General features: G+C 53.7%; 2 protein-coding genes and 1 non-coding gene across 10 annotated transcripts in view; 2 read left to right on the top strand and 1 right to left on the bottom strand.

The window, feature by feature from the left end:
- The window catches only part of CLSTN1 (calsyntenin 1), an 833,174-nt gene that overhangs the window by 220,015 nt on the left and 598,581 nt on the right, over nucleotides 1–14,578 (top strand). The window lies entirely within an intron of this gene.
- Nucleotides 1–14,578, bottom strand: part of PEX14 (peroxisomal biogenesis factor 14) — a 122,917-nt gene that overhangs the window by 93,402 nt on the left and 14,937 nt on the right. The window contains exon 2 of the mRNA XM_049775364.1: nucleotides 12,708–12,755. Coding sequence (XP_049631321.1) covers nucleotides 12,708–12,755 — 48 coding nt within the window. The remainder of the gene's footprint in view (nucleotides 1–12,707; nucleotides 12,756–14,578) is intronic.
- On the top strand, nucleotides 445–551 carry LOC126013129 (U6 spliceosomal RNA). The gene has a single exon (XR_007497460.1). It is a non-coding gene; the product is annotated as a U6 spliceosomal RNA (small nuclear RNA).

Raw genomic sequence — 14,578 nt, 5'->3', positions numbered from 1 at the left:
TTCTGGAGCTGAAGCCAGCTGAGTGTTGGACGGCCAGGGCAGTGCGTGGACAAGTCCATTTTGAAAGCACGGACACGGGGGGGGGGGGGGATTGCCCACTGCTGACCAGGTGGAACTAGAGCTACTGCAAAGGCACCTCCATGGAGGTGATCTCAGAGGCATTGAATGGGGAGAGACACAGAGGAAGGAAGAGGAAGAAGGGAGAGCAAGGAAGAGAGAAGAATGAGGAGAGGGGAGGAGAGAGCCCAGAATGAGAAGATTCGAGAGGGCCCAGAGCGATGGCACAGCGGGAAGGGTGTTTGCTTTGCATGCAACGGGCTCAATCCCTGGCATTCCAGATGCCCCTGAGCATCACCAGACAGAGCTCCTGGGAGCAGAACTAAGGAGTGAGCCCAGAGCATCACCATGTGTGGCCCCAAAACCAAAAACTATAAAAAGAAAAGAGTGCTCACTTTGGCATCACATATACTAAAATTGGAACGATACAGAGAAGATTAGCATGGCCTCTGAGCATGGATGACACGCAAATTCGTGAAGCGTCCCATATTTAAAAAAAGAAAAGAAAAGAAAAGAAAATATCTGAGATGGTCCAAGAGGTAGCATAATTACAAATGAGCCAGAGCCACAGCACGGCAGAAGAGCATTTGCCTTGCATGAAGCCAGCCTGGGCTCAAAACCCAGAATCCCATAATTGTGCCCCCCCCCCGCCCCCGGGCCTGTCAGGAATGACCCTGGAGCAGGGAGCCCTGATGGGTAGAACCCGAAAGCAAACAAACAAACAAACAAACAAAACAGAAAAAGGAGAGCCTGCCTCCCTTCAGCACTTACAGTTTCAAGCTTTCAAGACATTTAGGGAATGATAGTTGCAATATCACAAACAGAGGGTGAGTCATTTGGTTTCTAACTCTGGAGCTGAAAGGGGCTTGTTTGCAAACAAAACTGCAAAGCCGCTTCCCGACGTGAGAACGAGAAGGGAGGGCGGTGAGCCCAGCCACGAGGGTTCCGTGTTACTGCGAGTAACTGAGCATTAAGACTGAAACCATGGGGCAGGAGCAATAGCACAGCAGTAGGGCATTTGCCTTGCACACAGCTGACCCAGGAAGGACCTGAATTCGATCCCCGTCGTCCCATATGGTCCCCTAAACTAGGAGAGATTTCTGAGCACAGAGCCAGGAGTAACCCCTGAGCATCACCGGGTATGGCCCAAAAAAAAAAAAAAAAAAAAAAAAGACTGAAACCATAATGGAAAAGCGAGAAAGGTCTTTAAAGGGCACCATACCTCCTCCAGGGGTGCCTTCCATAAAACGACCCCTTTATGCTGCTTTCCTATCAGGACTCCCTCAACATGACCCCATGCATGCAGCGGCCCAAGTTCCCAGTGAGTGTGCCCTCAGCCCTGGGGCTTCACTGCCAGCTCCCTAAGTGTTTGTGCGTACCTATGTACATGCATGCACCCATGAGGAATCCCCTAGGCCAGTGATGGCTAACCTTTTTGAGCCCGAGTGCCCAAACTGCTGCACAAAGCCGCACAAAATCGCACAAAATTTCCTCAAAGTGCTGGCACATCAATTAAACCTTAATAACAAGATTTTAGTATCACACTCGTCTCCCGCCGCACTGCATATCTTAACTGAGGACCTTCCCGCATGCTAGCTGCAAGGCCTTTGCGTGCCACCGCTGGCATGCGTGCCATAGGTTCACCATTGCTGCACCTAGGCTTTGGAGTGTGTCTGTGCTCAACATGTGTGCTCCTAAGTGCCTGTTTGCACGTGCACAGGGGGCCCAGCCATGCCAGGCACTGAGCAGGAGGAACATAGGGCTGGGGGGAATCTGGCGAGGTACACTGAAGCCAAGCACTCAGAACACAAACAACAAGAATGTGCGTAGCTAGGGATAGGAGAGAATGCAACGATGGGACAGCGGTTAAGGCACCTGCCTTGCACAAACTGACCCGGGGTTCAATCCCGGGCAACTCAGATGGTTCCTCGAGCACCAGGAGTAATCTCTGAGCACTACCAGGTGTGGCCAAGGGAAAAAAAAATGGTGCTGGGGTTGGAAGACTGAGTAGGTGGGTGAACACCTTCCCCATGTCCGCACTCAAAAAACTGACTGATGGAGCCAGAGCAACAAAAGAACAGCGATAGGGCATTTGCCTTGCACAAAGCCAACCTGAAATGGACCCGGATTCGATTCCCAGCATCCTATATGGTTCCCCTGAGCCTGCCAGGAGTGATTTCTGAGTGCAGAGCCAGGAGTAATCCCTGAGCGCCACAGGGTGTGGCCCAAAAAACAAAAAAACAAAAAAAAAAAGGATAATAACTGGCCGAGGTCTCAGTAGTTGGCAGGAAGCAGCCACTTCCCCGGCCCAGCCAGAGAGGGTGGGCAGGGGCAGGGTAGGGTGGGCAGCTGGCATATATGAGCTCAAGACCCCACACACAAGGCTTTGCTAGAAAGTTGTGCCTTTCCTGAGCCTCTGTAGACCGAATCCTGGATGGAGTCGCTGATTTGGAGGCTCCTTTATCTGCAGGCGCCCCGACCGTGCCCAACGCCCACAGGCTCACCCCCTCTCTGCCACTCTTCCCCTAAACCCCACATGATTTTCTTACTTTTTGTTTGTTTGCTCCTAGCAGACTCAGGGAACCATATGGGATGCCAGGATTGGAAGAGGGGCCCGTCCTGTGTTGGCCGTGTGCAAGGCAAACACCTTATTGCTGTGATATCGCTCCAATCCCCCACATTATTTTCTGAGCATGTCCAAGAGAGTGAACAAGGACAAGACATCAAAAACACATGCATGAGAGGACCCAGGTGGAATCTGGAGATGGGGAGACAGGGCCCCCCACTGCAGGTCAGGATTTCCAGGGAGGGTCCCAGGAACAGGCACGGGCCTTTGGGCGGGGCGTGGCAGGGCAGGGCAGGGCAGGGCAGGGCAGCAACCAGCGTGGAACAAACACTAGCTGGCACTTGCGAGGTGGGCAGCCGGTGCCAACCGCAAACCCGCGCGGGGCTGCCTTCGCTGTTGATCTATAATTGGCCAGTCTGTGATCGAGCTACCAATTACCTCCCGGCCCCCTGTACTTAGTTTACAGACAAAGGGAAGCGGGAGAGACCAGTTAGTAATGAGTAAGTAATGACCACTAAAAGACATTGTGTTTTAGAGAGCTGCTTCGGCAAGAGAAGCCGTTCAGAAAATAAAAAGTGGAAGAATAAAATAAGCTCGAGAAAGTCAATTTTCTTCTCCCTTCCTCCCAAAGCCACACTTAGGATAAAAGGAGGTTTGCGCAGGTTAATCCTTATGAGGTAAGAAAAAAATGATTAAATACATTAAAAAAAATCAATTGTACATTAAACCGAATCCAGGGAACTGAAAACAAACATGACTGCCAGTACGAGCTCAGCCAGCCCCAGCCAGGCGGGGACGCCCCACACTTGTGGGGGAGCCCCGTCGGGACCTCAAAAAGACAGCAGAGAGACAGGAGGGAGGGAGGAGACCCTGCAATGGGGTGTGAGGCAGAATCGAGTTCTTTCAAGGATTTACAAAGGGGAAAAATCAAGTGTCTTGTGTCTAGTTCATGGTCTCAATTCTTTTTTTTTTTTTTTGGTTTTTGGGCCACACCCGGTAATGCTCAGGGATTACTCCTGGCTATGTGCTCAGAAGTTGCTCCTGGCTTGGGGGACCATATGGGGGACCATATGGGACACCGGTGGATTGAACCGAGGTCCGTCCAAGGCTAGCGCAGGCAAGGCAGGCACCTTACCTTTAGCGCCACCGCCCGGCCCCATGGTCTCAATTCTTACACACTCACCACACACACACACACACACACACACACACACACACAATGGAAATTACAGTGATGCTAATGCTAAGCATTTGATAAACTGAAGTGATCAGGTGACTGGCTGTTAAATGATCTGCCGGTATTTTGAGTTATTTCTTCTCTGCTCAGAGCACACCAAGAAGTGAGGTTCCACTTTTGTCTCTGTGGGGGGGAGTGCGCAATTAGGGGGGGGGATTGGGAATGCCCACTGTGGCAGGCTTCAGTGCCATCACTACCACCACCACCGCAGAAAGCCTATGTGCATGCCAGGCTCACCCACACCTCCAGTGCCAGGCCACGAGTTCCTCCTCAGGCAGGCAGAGACAGATCAGCTGATCTTAAATCAGACTCACGGGGTGAAGGGGGTGGCAAGCAATAGCACCTGGGTGTGGGCACTTCTGCCCACTGTTCCCCAGCACCACAGCCTTCTTTCCTGGCTTCACCTACACAGCAGTTTTGTGGCGGTGGAGAGGGAGAAAGACTGTTTCCGGGTGGCCGGAGAGATAGAATGGAGGTAGCGTGTTTGCCTTGCATGCAGAAGGACGGTGGTTCGAATCCCGGCATCCTATATGGTCCACAGCCTGAGCCTGCCAGGAGCAATTTCTGAGAGAAGAGCCAGGAGTAACCCCTGAGCATCGCCGAGTGTAACCCAAAAACAAACAAACAAACAAAAAAACCTGCTTCCAGGGGGCTTGGGTGGGAGGGGGCAGTGGGCACTCCAGATGTTAGCAGCAGGTGCCAAGGTCTAAGATCAAACAAACAGCAGATCCGGAGCTTCCCGGAAAGTGGCAGAAAAGAAGCTTCAGGCAGGCACGGCAAGGAGGGGCACTGGGGATGGTTTGTGGGGGATCCCAGCAGGAAGAAAGTCACGGGTCAGAGTCCACTATCCCCCACTCAGGACAGAGCAGCAGCCGCAGGGCCACTCCTCAAACTTGGGGTAGATAGTGAGGGTGGGAGATGGAGGTGCCATCTAGGTGACAAAATAAAGGGTAAAAATGTTAACCAGTCACTTCTAAGCAGGAGGTACTCAGCTGTCACCCCAACTGAGCGAGGCACCCTAGGGGTGCTAAGGAAGGGATTGCCTGGGCAGCGGAGGGCAGCAGGGAGAGCTTGGCATGGAGGCGTCTGTCTATGGGGGGAAGTAGTGTGAATCTGGGGGACCCCACGGAAGAGCAGGGGAAGCAGCAGGTCTGCAAGGCTCCGCACACCAGCGGGGGAGGAAGTGCGAGCGGCTGCTGCCCCCTAGGGGCGGCCGGCGACACGGCATGCCAAGATGCAAAGGTCCCTTCTGGCCTCCATCCCCGACCCTGTCATTATTGGTGCACGCAGGAGGCGGCCACACCACCTGTGATCAATTAAAAGGTGCTTTGGCACCAAACAATAAGGCAGACAGAGGTCCCTGCAGGCAGCTGGAGAACTTGGGGAGCACCATCAAGCGTTTGGGCCTGCAACAAGCCAAGCTGGGCAGGCAGAGCGGACTGTGACTCCGGAACCTCCTTTCCAGCTACGGGCACGGGCAGTCCTAACTCCTGGGTCGGTTTGGGACAAAGCGAGATGACAGAAAGAAGCCGCCCCTGAGGCCAGCCAACGGGTGCAGGACGCCCTCATGGACCATTAATCAGGGCTGTAATTGGTCAGCTAATCGAAAAGTCAGTTAAAGCAGGGAATCATTAAAAATGGGGCCGCCCCGCATACCTGCCCCACTCCCACTCAGCACGGACTCCAGCCCTATAAACGTACAGTCATTCGAGAAGCTTTTGATGTGGAGCCAGGACTTTCCCTTTGACTGCGGGGGCCTGCAGACAGGCTCCCAGACGTGGGTCCGACAACACCCCACCCTGAACACACCCTTCTCACTTCTCTCAGGCACCCAGAGACCCGAGTGCCTCAGTGAGGGGGCCCAAAGACCCTGGGCTGCTGCCTGACGCTTCTTCCTCTTCTTCTCCCCCCCCAACCTCGCCTCCCCCTGAGACAGTCACTTCAGTTGTTCCCCTTCCCAAAGCATCTGCCTGGCCTTCTGAAACCTGTTCTACCTACTCCTAATGATGAAGAACATGCCACGCACACTCAGGCATCTGCCAACAAAAAAAAATTTTCAGAATTTTGTGAGTGCACACAGTGGAATAGACTGGCTACATCTGGGGCTGGCAGAGGGCAGGAGACAAGGGTGGTTGATGAGTGTGGCACACTTGCAGTGCGATCCCCATACATACCATGTGGTTCTCTGAATTACACCAGAAACAGCCCCCCAGTTCTGAGCCAGGAGCAGGCTCTGAGTCCTGACAGATGTGGCCCCCACACTGGGCTCAAGTGATAGGATAGCATTTGCTTTGTACAAGGCGGACCGGGGATTGATTCCCGGCATCCCACAAAATTCCCCCAAGCCTGCCAGGAGTGATTCCTGAGTACCACTGGATGTGGCCCAAAAACAAAAACTATATTTAGGGGCCAGGAATGTGAACCAGTGGCAGTGCTTTGCCAGGCACATGTGGGCCCTAGAGACCATCCCCCAAACTGCAAACTTGATCCAGGAAGAGCCTCTACACTGCACCTTCGGTCCGCAAGGAGGTGAAATGACTCCAAAGGACACACAAGGCCCAGGGAACAGTGCGGGGAGGAAGGGAAGAGCTGGGTAACAGGGGTTTTGTCCTCCCTGGTGTCAGGAAATCCACTTCTGATGGGAAAACAGAACCACAAGCAGATCATGAGCTCAGGGGACCCACGGGGAGCAGGAGGTGCCCCTTCCAGATGACTGACCCCCTCTGGCTGGACCAACCATGGAAACACTCAGGATACACTCAGGAAACGCTCAGGACATATAGGACATGCTTAGGACACACTCAGGACACTCAAGACATGCTCAAGGCACAGAGGGCACACATGGGACATGCTCAGGACATGCTTAGGATGCTTAGGACACATGTAGAATATATTCAGGACATACCAAGATCGCATTAGGACATGCACGGGACACATGATTTATGCTCAGGGCACATTCAAGACACACAGGACTCACTTAGGACATGCTTAAAATATGTTCGAGACACACTTAGGACATGCTCAAGACACACATAGAACACACATGAGACACTCAGGCCATGCTCAGCACACATGTAGGATATATTCAGGACATACAGAGGACACACTCGGGCCATACTCAGGCCACGCTCAGGTGACTCAGAATGGGGCAAGCAGAGCCAGACAGCTGCGATACACACAGGGACAGAGGAGATAGACCCCCAGCACAAGGGGACATTCGCCCTCATCTCCCAGGGGTCAGGAACATGGCAGGAGCAACGGCCCAGCTCTGCAGGAATGGGGGCTCAAACAGCAAACCATGAAAGACAGGGGGGCCCAGAGAGATAGCACAGCAATGTTTGCCTTGCAAGCAGCCGATCCAGGACCAAAGGTGGTTGGTTCGAATCCCGGTGTCCCATATGGTCCCCCGTGCCTGCCAGGAGCTATTTCAGAGCAGACAGCCAAGAGTAACCCCTGAGCACCGCTGGGTATGGCCCAAAAACCAAAAACCAAAACAAAAAAACAAAAAACAAAAAAAAGAAAGACAGGGGACTGAGACCTGGCCCCAGCAGCCACACTTGTCACATCCACTGTCCCTCGACACAGCAGAGAGTAGGACACACCACCGTCCTGTGCCCAGCCTAACGTCGAGGCTTCTCTGACTCTCACAAGGCTGCCTCCATTTGCCCATCCTGGGGGCCACACCCGAAAAACCACCCAGAATACCCACAGACTCTACTTCGCAGGGGTGCAGATTGTTAGGGTCCCCTCTGCAACAAGGGACGAGGGAGGCTACGAGGTGGGAGGCCGACGTACTCAAACCCTCCATCTCCACATCTCCCAAAGGGGGACACACACAGCTGGTGACTCGCCACCGGGGGCCACCACTGACAGGAACTCAGGCGAATGCGAAGCCGGGCTTCGAGGACCCCGAGCCCCAAGAGTAAACAAAGCTGAGGAACTACTTCAAATTCCACCGGCCTAATTATTACTCCGAGGAGTTTCGCTTCATCTAATAATTATTTGTAAAAGGAAACCTTAAAGCGGAAAAAAAACACCACCTCTTCCTCTACCTGAACAAGGAAAAGAACTCAGGGCCCCACTCGGTCTGCAAGAAAGGATGCGCAGGAAGGGCAGGAATTTCAGCCCCGCCAGGGATCCCGGGATCGGAAGGGCCACCCAGACACACGGCGGAGCTGTCCCCTAGCTCGTCCTTGTCACCTGCAGGAGCCCGCCCAGCAAGGGGACTTTGGGGTGAGGGCGGGCAAGGCTCCACAGGGCAGGGGGACCCAGCCTCGGGCTCTGGGTCAAGGACGGACCCTGCCCCATGTTTCCCAGCAGCATCTATTTGTAGGGACAGCCAGGGGCAACCCGCTGAGCATTAGGCCAAAAGTAACCCTGAGCACTGTTGTGAGAATAACCTTGAGTACCATGGTAAGAGTAACTTAAGCACCATGATGACCACAGTGACCCTGAGCACCATGCCGAGAGGAACCCCCAGCACCACCAGGGTGTGGTCCCAAAACCAGAATCACAAATGCGGGAATTACAGATAGTGGGCTGTCTGCTCCCCAGGCCCGGTGGCCGGTGGATGAGCTGGAGCGAGGCAGGAAGGACCCCAGCTGCCTCGGACCTGCCTCTGCCACCTGCTTCCACTTCTGTGGGGCCGTCCGTGGCGGCTCAAGGCTTCTTGGTGACCCTGACCACATTCATGTGTCATCAGAAAAACAAAACAGAAAACTCTCCACATGGTTGGTTTTGTTACCCATGTGCTTTAATTTAAAGCACATTTCGACACATTCTTGAAATCATTTTATTTCCAAAAGTAACCCCTGAGTACACAAGGAAGGAAGAAGGAAGGGAGGGAGGGTTTTATTTCTGGGGTCAAAGAGATAAGACAGCGGGTGAGGCTCTTGCCTTGCATGTGGCTGACCAGGGTTCAAATCTCAGCAACCTATATTGTCCGCTGAGCCCTACCAAGAGTAAGCCCTGAACAGAGCCAGGAGTAAGCCCTAAGCATAACCAAGTATGATCCCATTTAAAAATAAAAATTAAAATTAAAAAAAGCACTTTTATTTCCCTCAGAGTACTCAGAGTCAGAATGATAGTACATCAGGGAGGGTGCCTGCCTTGTACACAGGAGAGCTGGGTTCAATCCCCAGCATCCAAGAGGACTCCCCCGAGCCCATCAGAACAAATAGAGTAAGCCCTGAGCACAGAGTCAGGAGTGGTCTCTGAACACCACTGCACTGAGATTCTGCGTCTGTGAACTGCCTGCCTCTAGCCCATGCACAGAGCATCTGCACCTTGCCAGGCAGGAAACACTTGGTGGATGGAGGGTGGCAGTGAGCAATTGGAAATAGCCACAGTGAACCCCGGCAAGTACACTATGTCTGATGACTGCCGAGGTAGTACCCGGCCAGGGAGATAGCACACGTTTGCCTTAGATGAAGAAGGATGGTGGTTCGAATCCTGGCATCCCATATGGTCCCCGAGCCTGCCAGGAGTGATTTCTGAGCATAGAGCCAGGAGGAACCTCTGAGCACTGCCGGGTGTGACCCAAAAACAAACAACAAAAAAAAAAAAAAACCTGTGAGTCAGGCACCATCCAAGACCAGCCACCAACATAAATAAAATAGGAATGGGACAGGAACAGGTGGGAGCCAGAAAAAGGGACAACCAGGCACCTGGCATACAAAACAGCTGCAGGTACTCAGGATAGGAGCAGCAGGGTCGACAGGAAACCCGGAGAAGGGGTTCAAGATCGTGGGGTTCAGGAGAGTAAGCCACTGAGCGCAGTCGGGACCCTCGAGTATGGAGACGCCTTCGCCCTAAGAACCCGGATGGCCCAGAACCTGAACAGCTAGCTGCCTGGGAGAGTGGGGCTAGTGGGGGTATTTCTCTGGGTTTAGTCATCGGGGGCCTGGCACAGGGAAAGAGCTCCACACTTTGTCCACGAGGCACAGCTTAGGCGCCCAAGAGCCAGAGATGAAATTCTCACTCTGCCAAGCCCCTAAGAGGTGGGTGAGTGGTGGGCTAAGTGCCGGGGCCGGTGGGACAGCCAATGCCTCGCCTGGTTACTGGACCCAGTAACCAGAAATCATGACTAGAGGGTTACTTAACCCTCTAGCAAGGCAGGAGCCTGGTGGCTCTAAGCAAACGCCACCCACCTGTACTATAGGGCCCCAGAGTGTTACAGAAGGTTGCACAGGCCTGGGAGTAGCCAGCTGCCCACAGTTCCTCTGACTGCCAAAAATCCGCACCCTGGGTAAAAGGAATAGGAAGCAGCCATGGACAGAATGGGATGGAAGGTCGGCATCAGAGAACTGCATCCAGGAGCTGGGGGGCTTGATACCCACCAGCCAGAGCTGCGGCCGCAGCCCTGAGGCAGGAGGCAGTGAGACTCAAGACCACATGCGCACAATCAGGGGGTGCTGGGACAATTCTGGGCGCCCCAGAGAAAAATCCACAGCATCACACTCGGGGGAGAATCAAGAGGCAGCTCATACGTGCCAGGGCTGCGCTGCTGGTCCTTGCCCTATTGGGTCCCTTTCTAGCCTCACTTCCTGCCTGAACTTAAACCTCAAAACTGTCTGAAGTGCCGAAGCAATAACACAGCAATAGGGTGTTTGCCCTGCATGCGGCTGACCCAGGATAAACACGGGTTTGATTCTCCACATCCATATGATCCCCGAGCCTGCCAGGAGAGATTTCTGAGCACAGAGCCAGAAGTAACCCTTGAGTGCTGGCAAGTGTAGCCAAAAGAAAAAAAAAAAAACTGTCTGAGGCCCACAGGGCAAGTCCAGTTCCACCTATGTTGTCAGTGAGTGCTAGTAAACACACATACATAAATACACATATATACACACATACACGCACACATACATACACACGCACCCTCTTGTTCCATCTCTCCCTCTTCCCTCACCCCATCTCAGGATAATGGGGTTCGAACCCTGCTGACCAGGCAGTTCTGCGCACACATGCGCACACACACTCACACATACACACACACACACACACACACACACACACACACACACAATTCTGTGCTGTTTGCTAAGACCATTTCTGGACTTGTGCTGTATGCTCAGTATCTGGGGTACCCAAGTGCCTTTTCTCCCCCATTGACAAGACAGGAAGTAAGAATTTGTGCTTGAATGTCCATCCCTGTGAAAGGGGGGGGGGGGGGAAACGGGGAGCACAGACTATACAGAGGGCAGGGAAGGGAGACTCCCCCAGTGGCCAGTTGAGAAGAGCCTGTCCCGAACTCCCAAGCCACCACCTTGCGAGCCCCTATTAGACCCCTGCCAGGCTCCGGCAACTGGCACCTTGGCACTGCCAATCCCAAGAGACAGAGGGGGCATCGCATGAGCCCCTGGCATGCGGCTGTGCCCTCATTTAATCAGGCTGCTGCAAAGACTCGGCCAGAAGCAATAAGGGCATGACTGCGAGACTGTGGGAGTTTAATATAAAAAAATTAATAAAAAAAAAAAGAGGGGAAGGATAAAGGGTCTACCTTTTAATAGGCCCTAATTACCCAACTCGTAGGATCAGCCCAAATGAGATGGGAGTTTATTTCGGGGTTTTTTTTTTTTAATTATTGTGTTTGGTCTTTTTTTTTATATATATATAAATTGCTGCTATGTGTTTTCTTTCCTCTGAGCAATTATGCAGCAAGTACGTAAAGAGGGGGGAAAAATATTAATTAAATATAAGGTAATTGTAGAGTTAGCCTGCAGAGAATGAGTCTGAACTCGGGACTGCAAGGGTTTGAGGACTGCTCAGGGCCTCCCAGAAAAGCAGGAAATAAAAATCCTCCCCAGCCAGAGGCAGAACTGCCCAGGGCAGCAAGGAGCAGGGTCCAGAGATGCTCAGAGATACCCAGAGGTGCCCCAGAGACACTGGAGACAAGGCCGTGGCTGCCCATCTATTGCTGGGCAGAACCAGCCCCTGAATGGCAGCCAGGCCAGCTCAGCCCCTTGGGGAGGGGGTCTAGGCTGCACCCCAAGAGGCAACCGAACATGGAGGAGGAGGTTGGGCTCCTGGGGACACAAATTCCCTGGGCTCCCAAAGTCACCTCCAAATTCAGAGACAGGACCTAGGGGACACTCGTGGAGACTTGCAGAAGGAAGCAGCTCTCACAGCCCATCACCCAGCCTGGACCAGAAAGAAAAGCTGGGAAAAGCCTAAGGGGTAAGCAGAAGAAGCCAATGTGGGGAGCAGAAAGAAGGTGGTGGGGCCTGGACTCCACCATGGACACCAGCTCAGCTGATGTCCCCTTGCCTGGTGCCCTAGGAAGGTCAGGGGGTGGGGAGGAGATGCAGGTTGGTTCACTCCAACTTGGTCCCAACTCACACAGCCTCTCCCTTGCCTGCTGAAAGCAGAGGGAAGGAACCTGGGGCCACTGGGTAAAGGGCAGGAAAACTACAGCCCCTGGTCTTCAGCCCATGTTGACCCAGTGACTCCCTCTGCTCCCCACCTTCAGACACAGACCACACCGAGGAGGGAAGACATTCACAGGCAGGGCCCAGCATAAGCTCTTGCTGAAAACGGGCCTCAGAGACGCTGGGGACACTGTGCATGAACCTACTCGGGGTCCAGGTTCAAGGGAACAGGCCCCATCTGTGCCCTGTACCCCAAAGCTGCAGGAGGGGATGCTCTGAGGTTCTTCCAGAAACAAGAAGAAGCAGGCAAGGGACTATCCATCAGCACGTGCAGTGGGGGTTCTGGATGTAGGAGGGGCCAGCGCTAGTGGAAGGAGAGCTAGACGAGAAGCTGGGGGTCAGGTCCCCACCTGCCCCTCTAACCCTGATGCAAAAGACACTGATGCTGCTGCGGAGTCAGGCTGGACCAGGGAAGACTTACCAGCGGTTCTCGGGGCTGCACATTCTCACTTCCAGGCGGGGAGCTCGGCTGCAGGGAAAGAGAAAGAAAAGTAAGACCATAGTGCCTCCTGGTGGACAGACAGGGCCACACTGCGACCCATGTCCCTGTCGGTGGAGATTGTCGCAGTCCCTGCAGGACCAATCAAGGAAAGAGGCTGCGTGGGGGCCTCCGAGGACCTCAGCCCAGCTTTGCCCAGCCCTGCCCAGCCCTGCCCAGCTCTGCCCAGCTCTGCCCTGTGATTTGCAAGTCCCCAGAGCTAGGCGAGGAGCAGAGAATATGGATTTGGGCCAAACTCCAATGGGGGTGCTCCCATTCGCCCACACTCTATCTGGAGCCAGAAGCGAGTTTCTACCCCAGTTACTCTGGTCACCAGGCCCCTGTATGTCCTCAGGTCCTTCCCCGGAATTAACTGGTGCCAGGATCGAGGGGTGGGGGAGGCAGTCCAGGGTCCTTCAAGTCCCTCCCTCAACCCTGAGTCCTGACTGATCTGGCTGGAGTTTACAAAGAGGCTGAGACCCCAAGGTCATGTACAGGTCTTCCAGAGAATAAAACAAGCAGAGCGGGTCAGAGAGGGCTTGGCTTATTGACAGACACGCAAGGCTGCTCCAGCCCATTTCCAACGACCCACAGCCTATCTAGATTGGCAGAGCTCAGCTTAGGTTCTCAGACGTCTGTCCACAGCACAACCTGGTTAGATAGAAGGCAAGAACCGAGCACCTTGGAAGGAGATGGGCACCGAATCGTGTGGGTATGGGGGAGAGGGCAAGAGACAGGACAAAGCAGGACCGAAGTAGTGGCACAGGGCACAAGATGTCTGCATTGCACATGCTAGCCTAGGACGGACCGCAGTTCGGTCCCCCGGCATCCCCTATGGTTCTCCAAGCCAGGAGTGATTTCTTAGTGCATAGCCCTGAGCATCACTGGATGTGGGGGCGTGGGGGTGGAGAGAGAGAGAGAGGAGACAGAGAGAGAGAGAGAGAAGACAAAGCAAGGAAGGGCTCTTGCTTTGCACGCAGCTCCCTTAGGTTCCATCCCCGGCACCATGTATGGCCTCTCCTGAGTCTTCTCCTCTGCCTGGAGTGAACCCCGAGTAGAGCCAGTAGTTTAGCCCTGGCACCACCAGGTGCAATGCAAACTATCCCCCAAAAGAGTAAGTGGGCCAGAGTGATAGCACAGCGGTAGAGTATTTGTCTTGCACAAGGCTAACCCAGGACAGACCGGGATTTGCAGTATCCCATATGGTCAAAACCAAAAGAAAAAGGGGGGGGGGGGGGCCAGATAGCACAGCGGCGTTTGCCTTGCAAGCAGCCTATCCAGGACCAAAGGTGGTTGGTTCGAATCCCGGTGTTCCATATGGTCCCCCGTGCCTGCCAGGAGCTATTTCTGAGCAGACAGCCAGGAGTAACCCCTGAGCACCGCTGGGTGTGGCCCAAAAACCAAAACGAAAAAAGGGGGGCGGGGCCAGAGAGATAGTACAGCGGTAGGGCATTTGCCTTGCATGTGGCCAACATAGGATGGATAGTGGTTGGAATCCTGGCATTCCATATGGTCCCCCGAGCAATTTCTGAGTGCAGAGCCAGGAGTAACTCCTGAGTGCCACCAGCTGTGACCCAAAAACCAAAAAGAAAAAAAAAAAAGGAGTCCAGGGCAAAGGGGAGGGTGCTTGTCTTGCACAAGCCTGACTCAGGTTTGATACCTGACATCCCATATGGTACTCTGAGCCCACCAGGACTGACTGCTAAGAGCAGAGCCGGAAATAATCTCTGAACATATGGATTGTAGCCCCAAAACACATAAAAACACCAAAAAAGGAGTCCAGAGTTTCCTCTACCTGGCAGCCAGGGCAGTAA

Source organism: Suncus etruscus, chromosome 6 (genome assembly GCF_024139225.1).
Source record: "Suncus etruscus isolate mSunEtr1 chromosome 6, mSunEtr1.pri.cur, whole genome shotgun sequence".
Lineage (NCBI taxonomy): Eukaryota > Metazoa > Chordata > Mammalia > Eulipotyphla > Soricidae > Suncus > Suncus etruscus.
The sequence above is the reverse complement of the archived record's forward strand: the minus strand, read 5'-3'. Positions and strand labels throughout refer to the sequence as shown.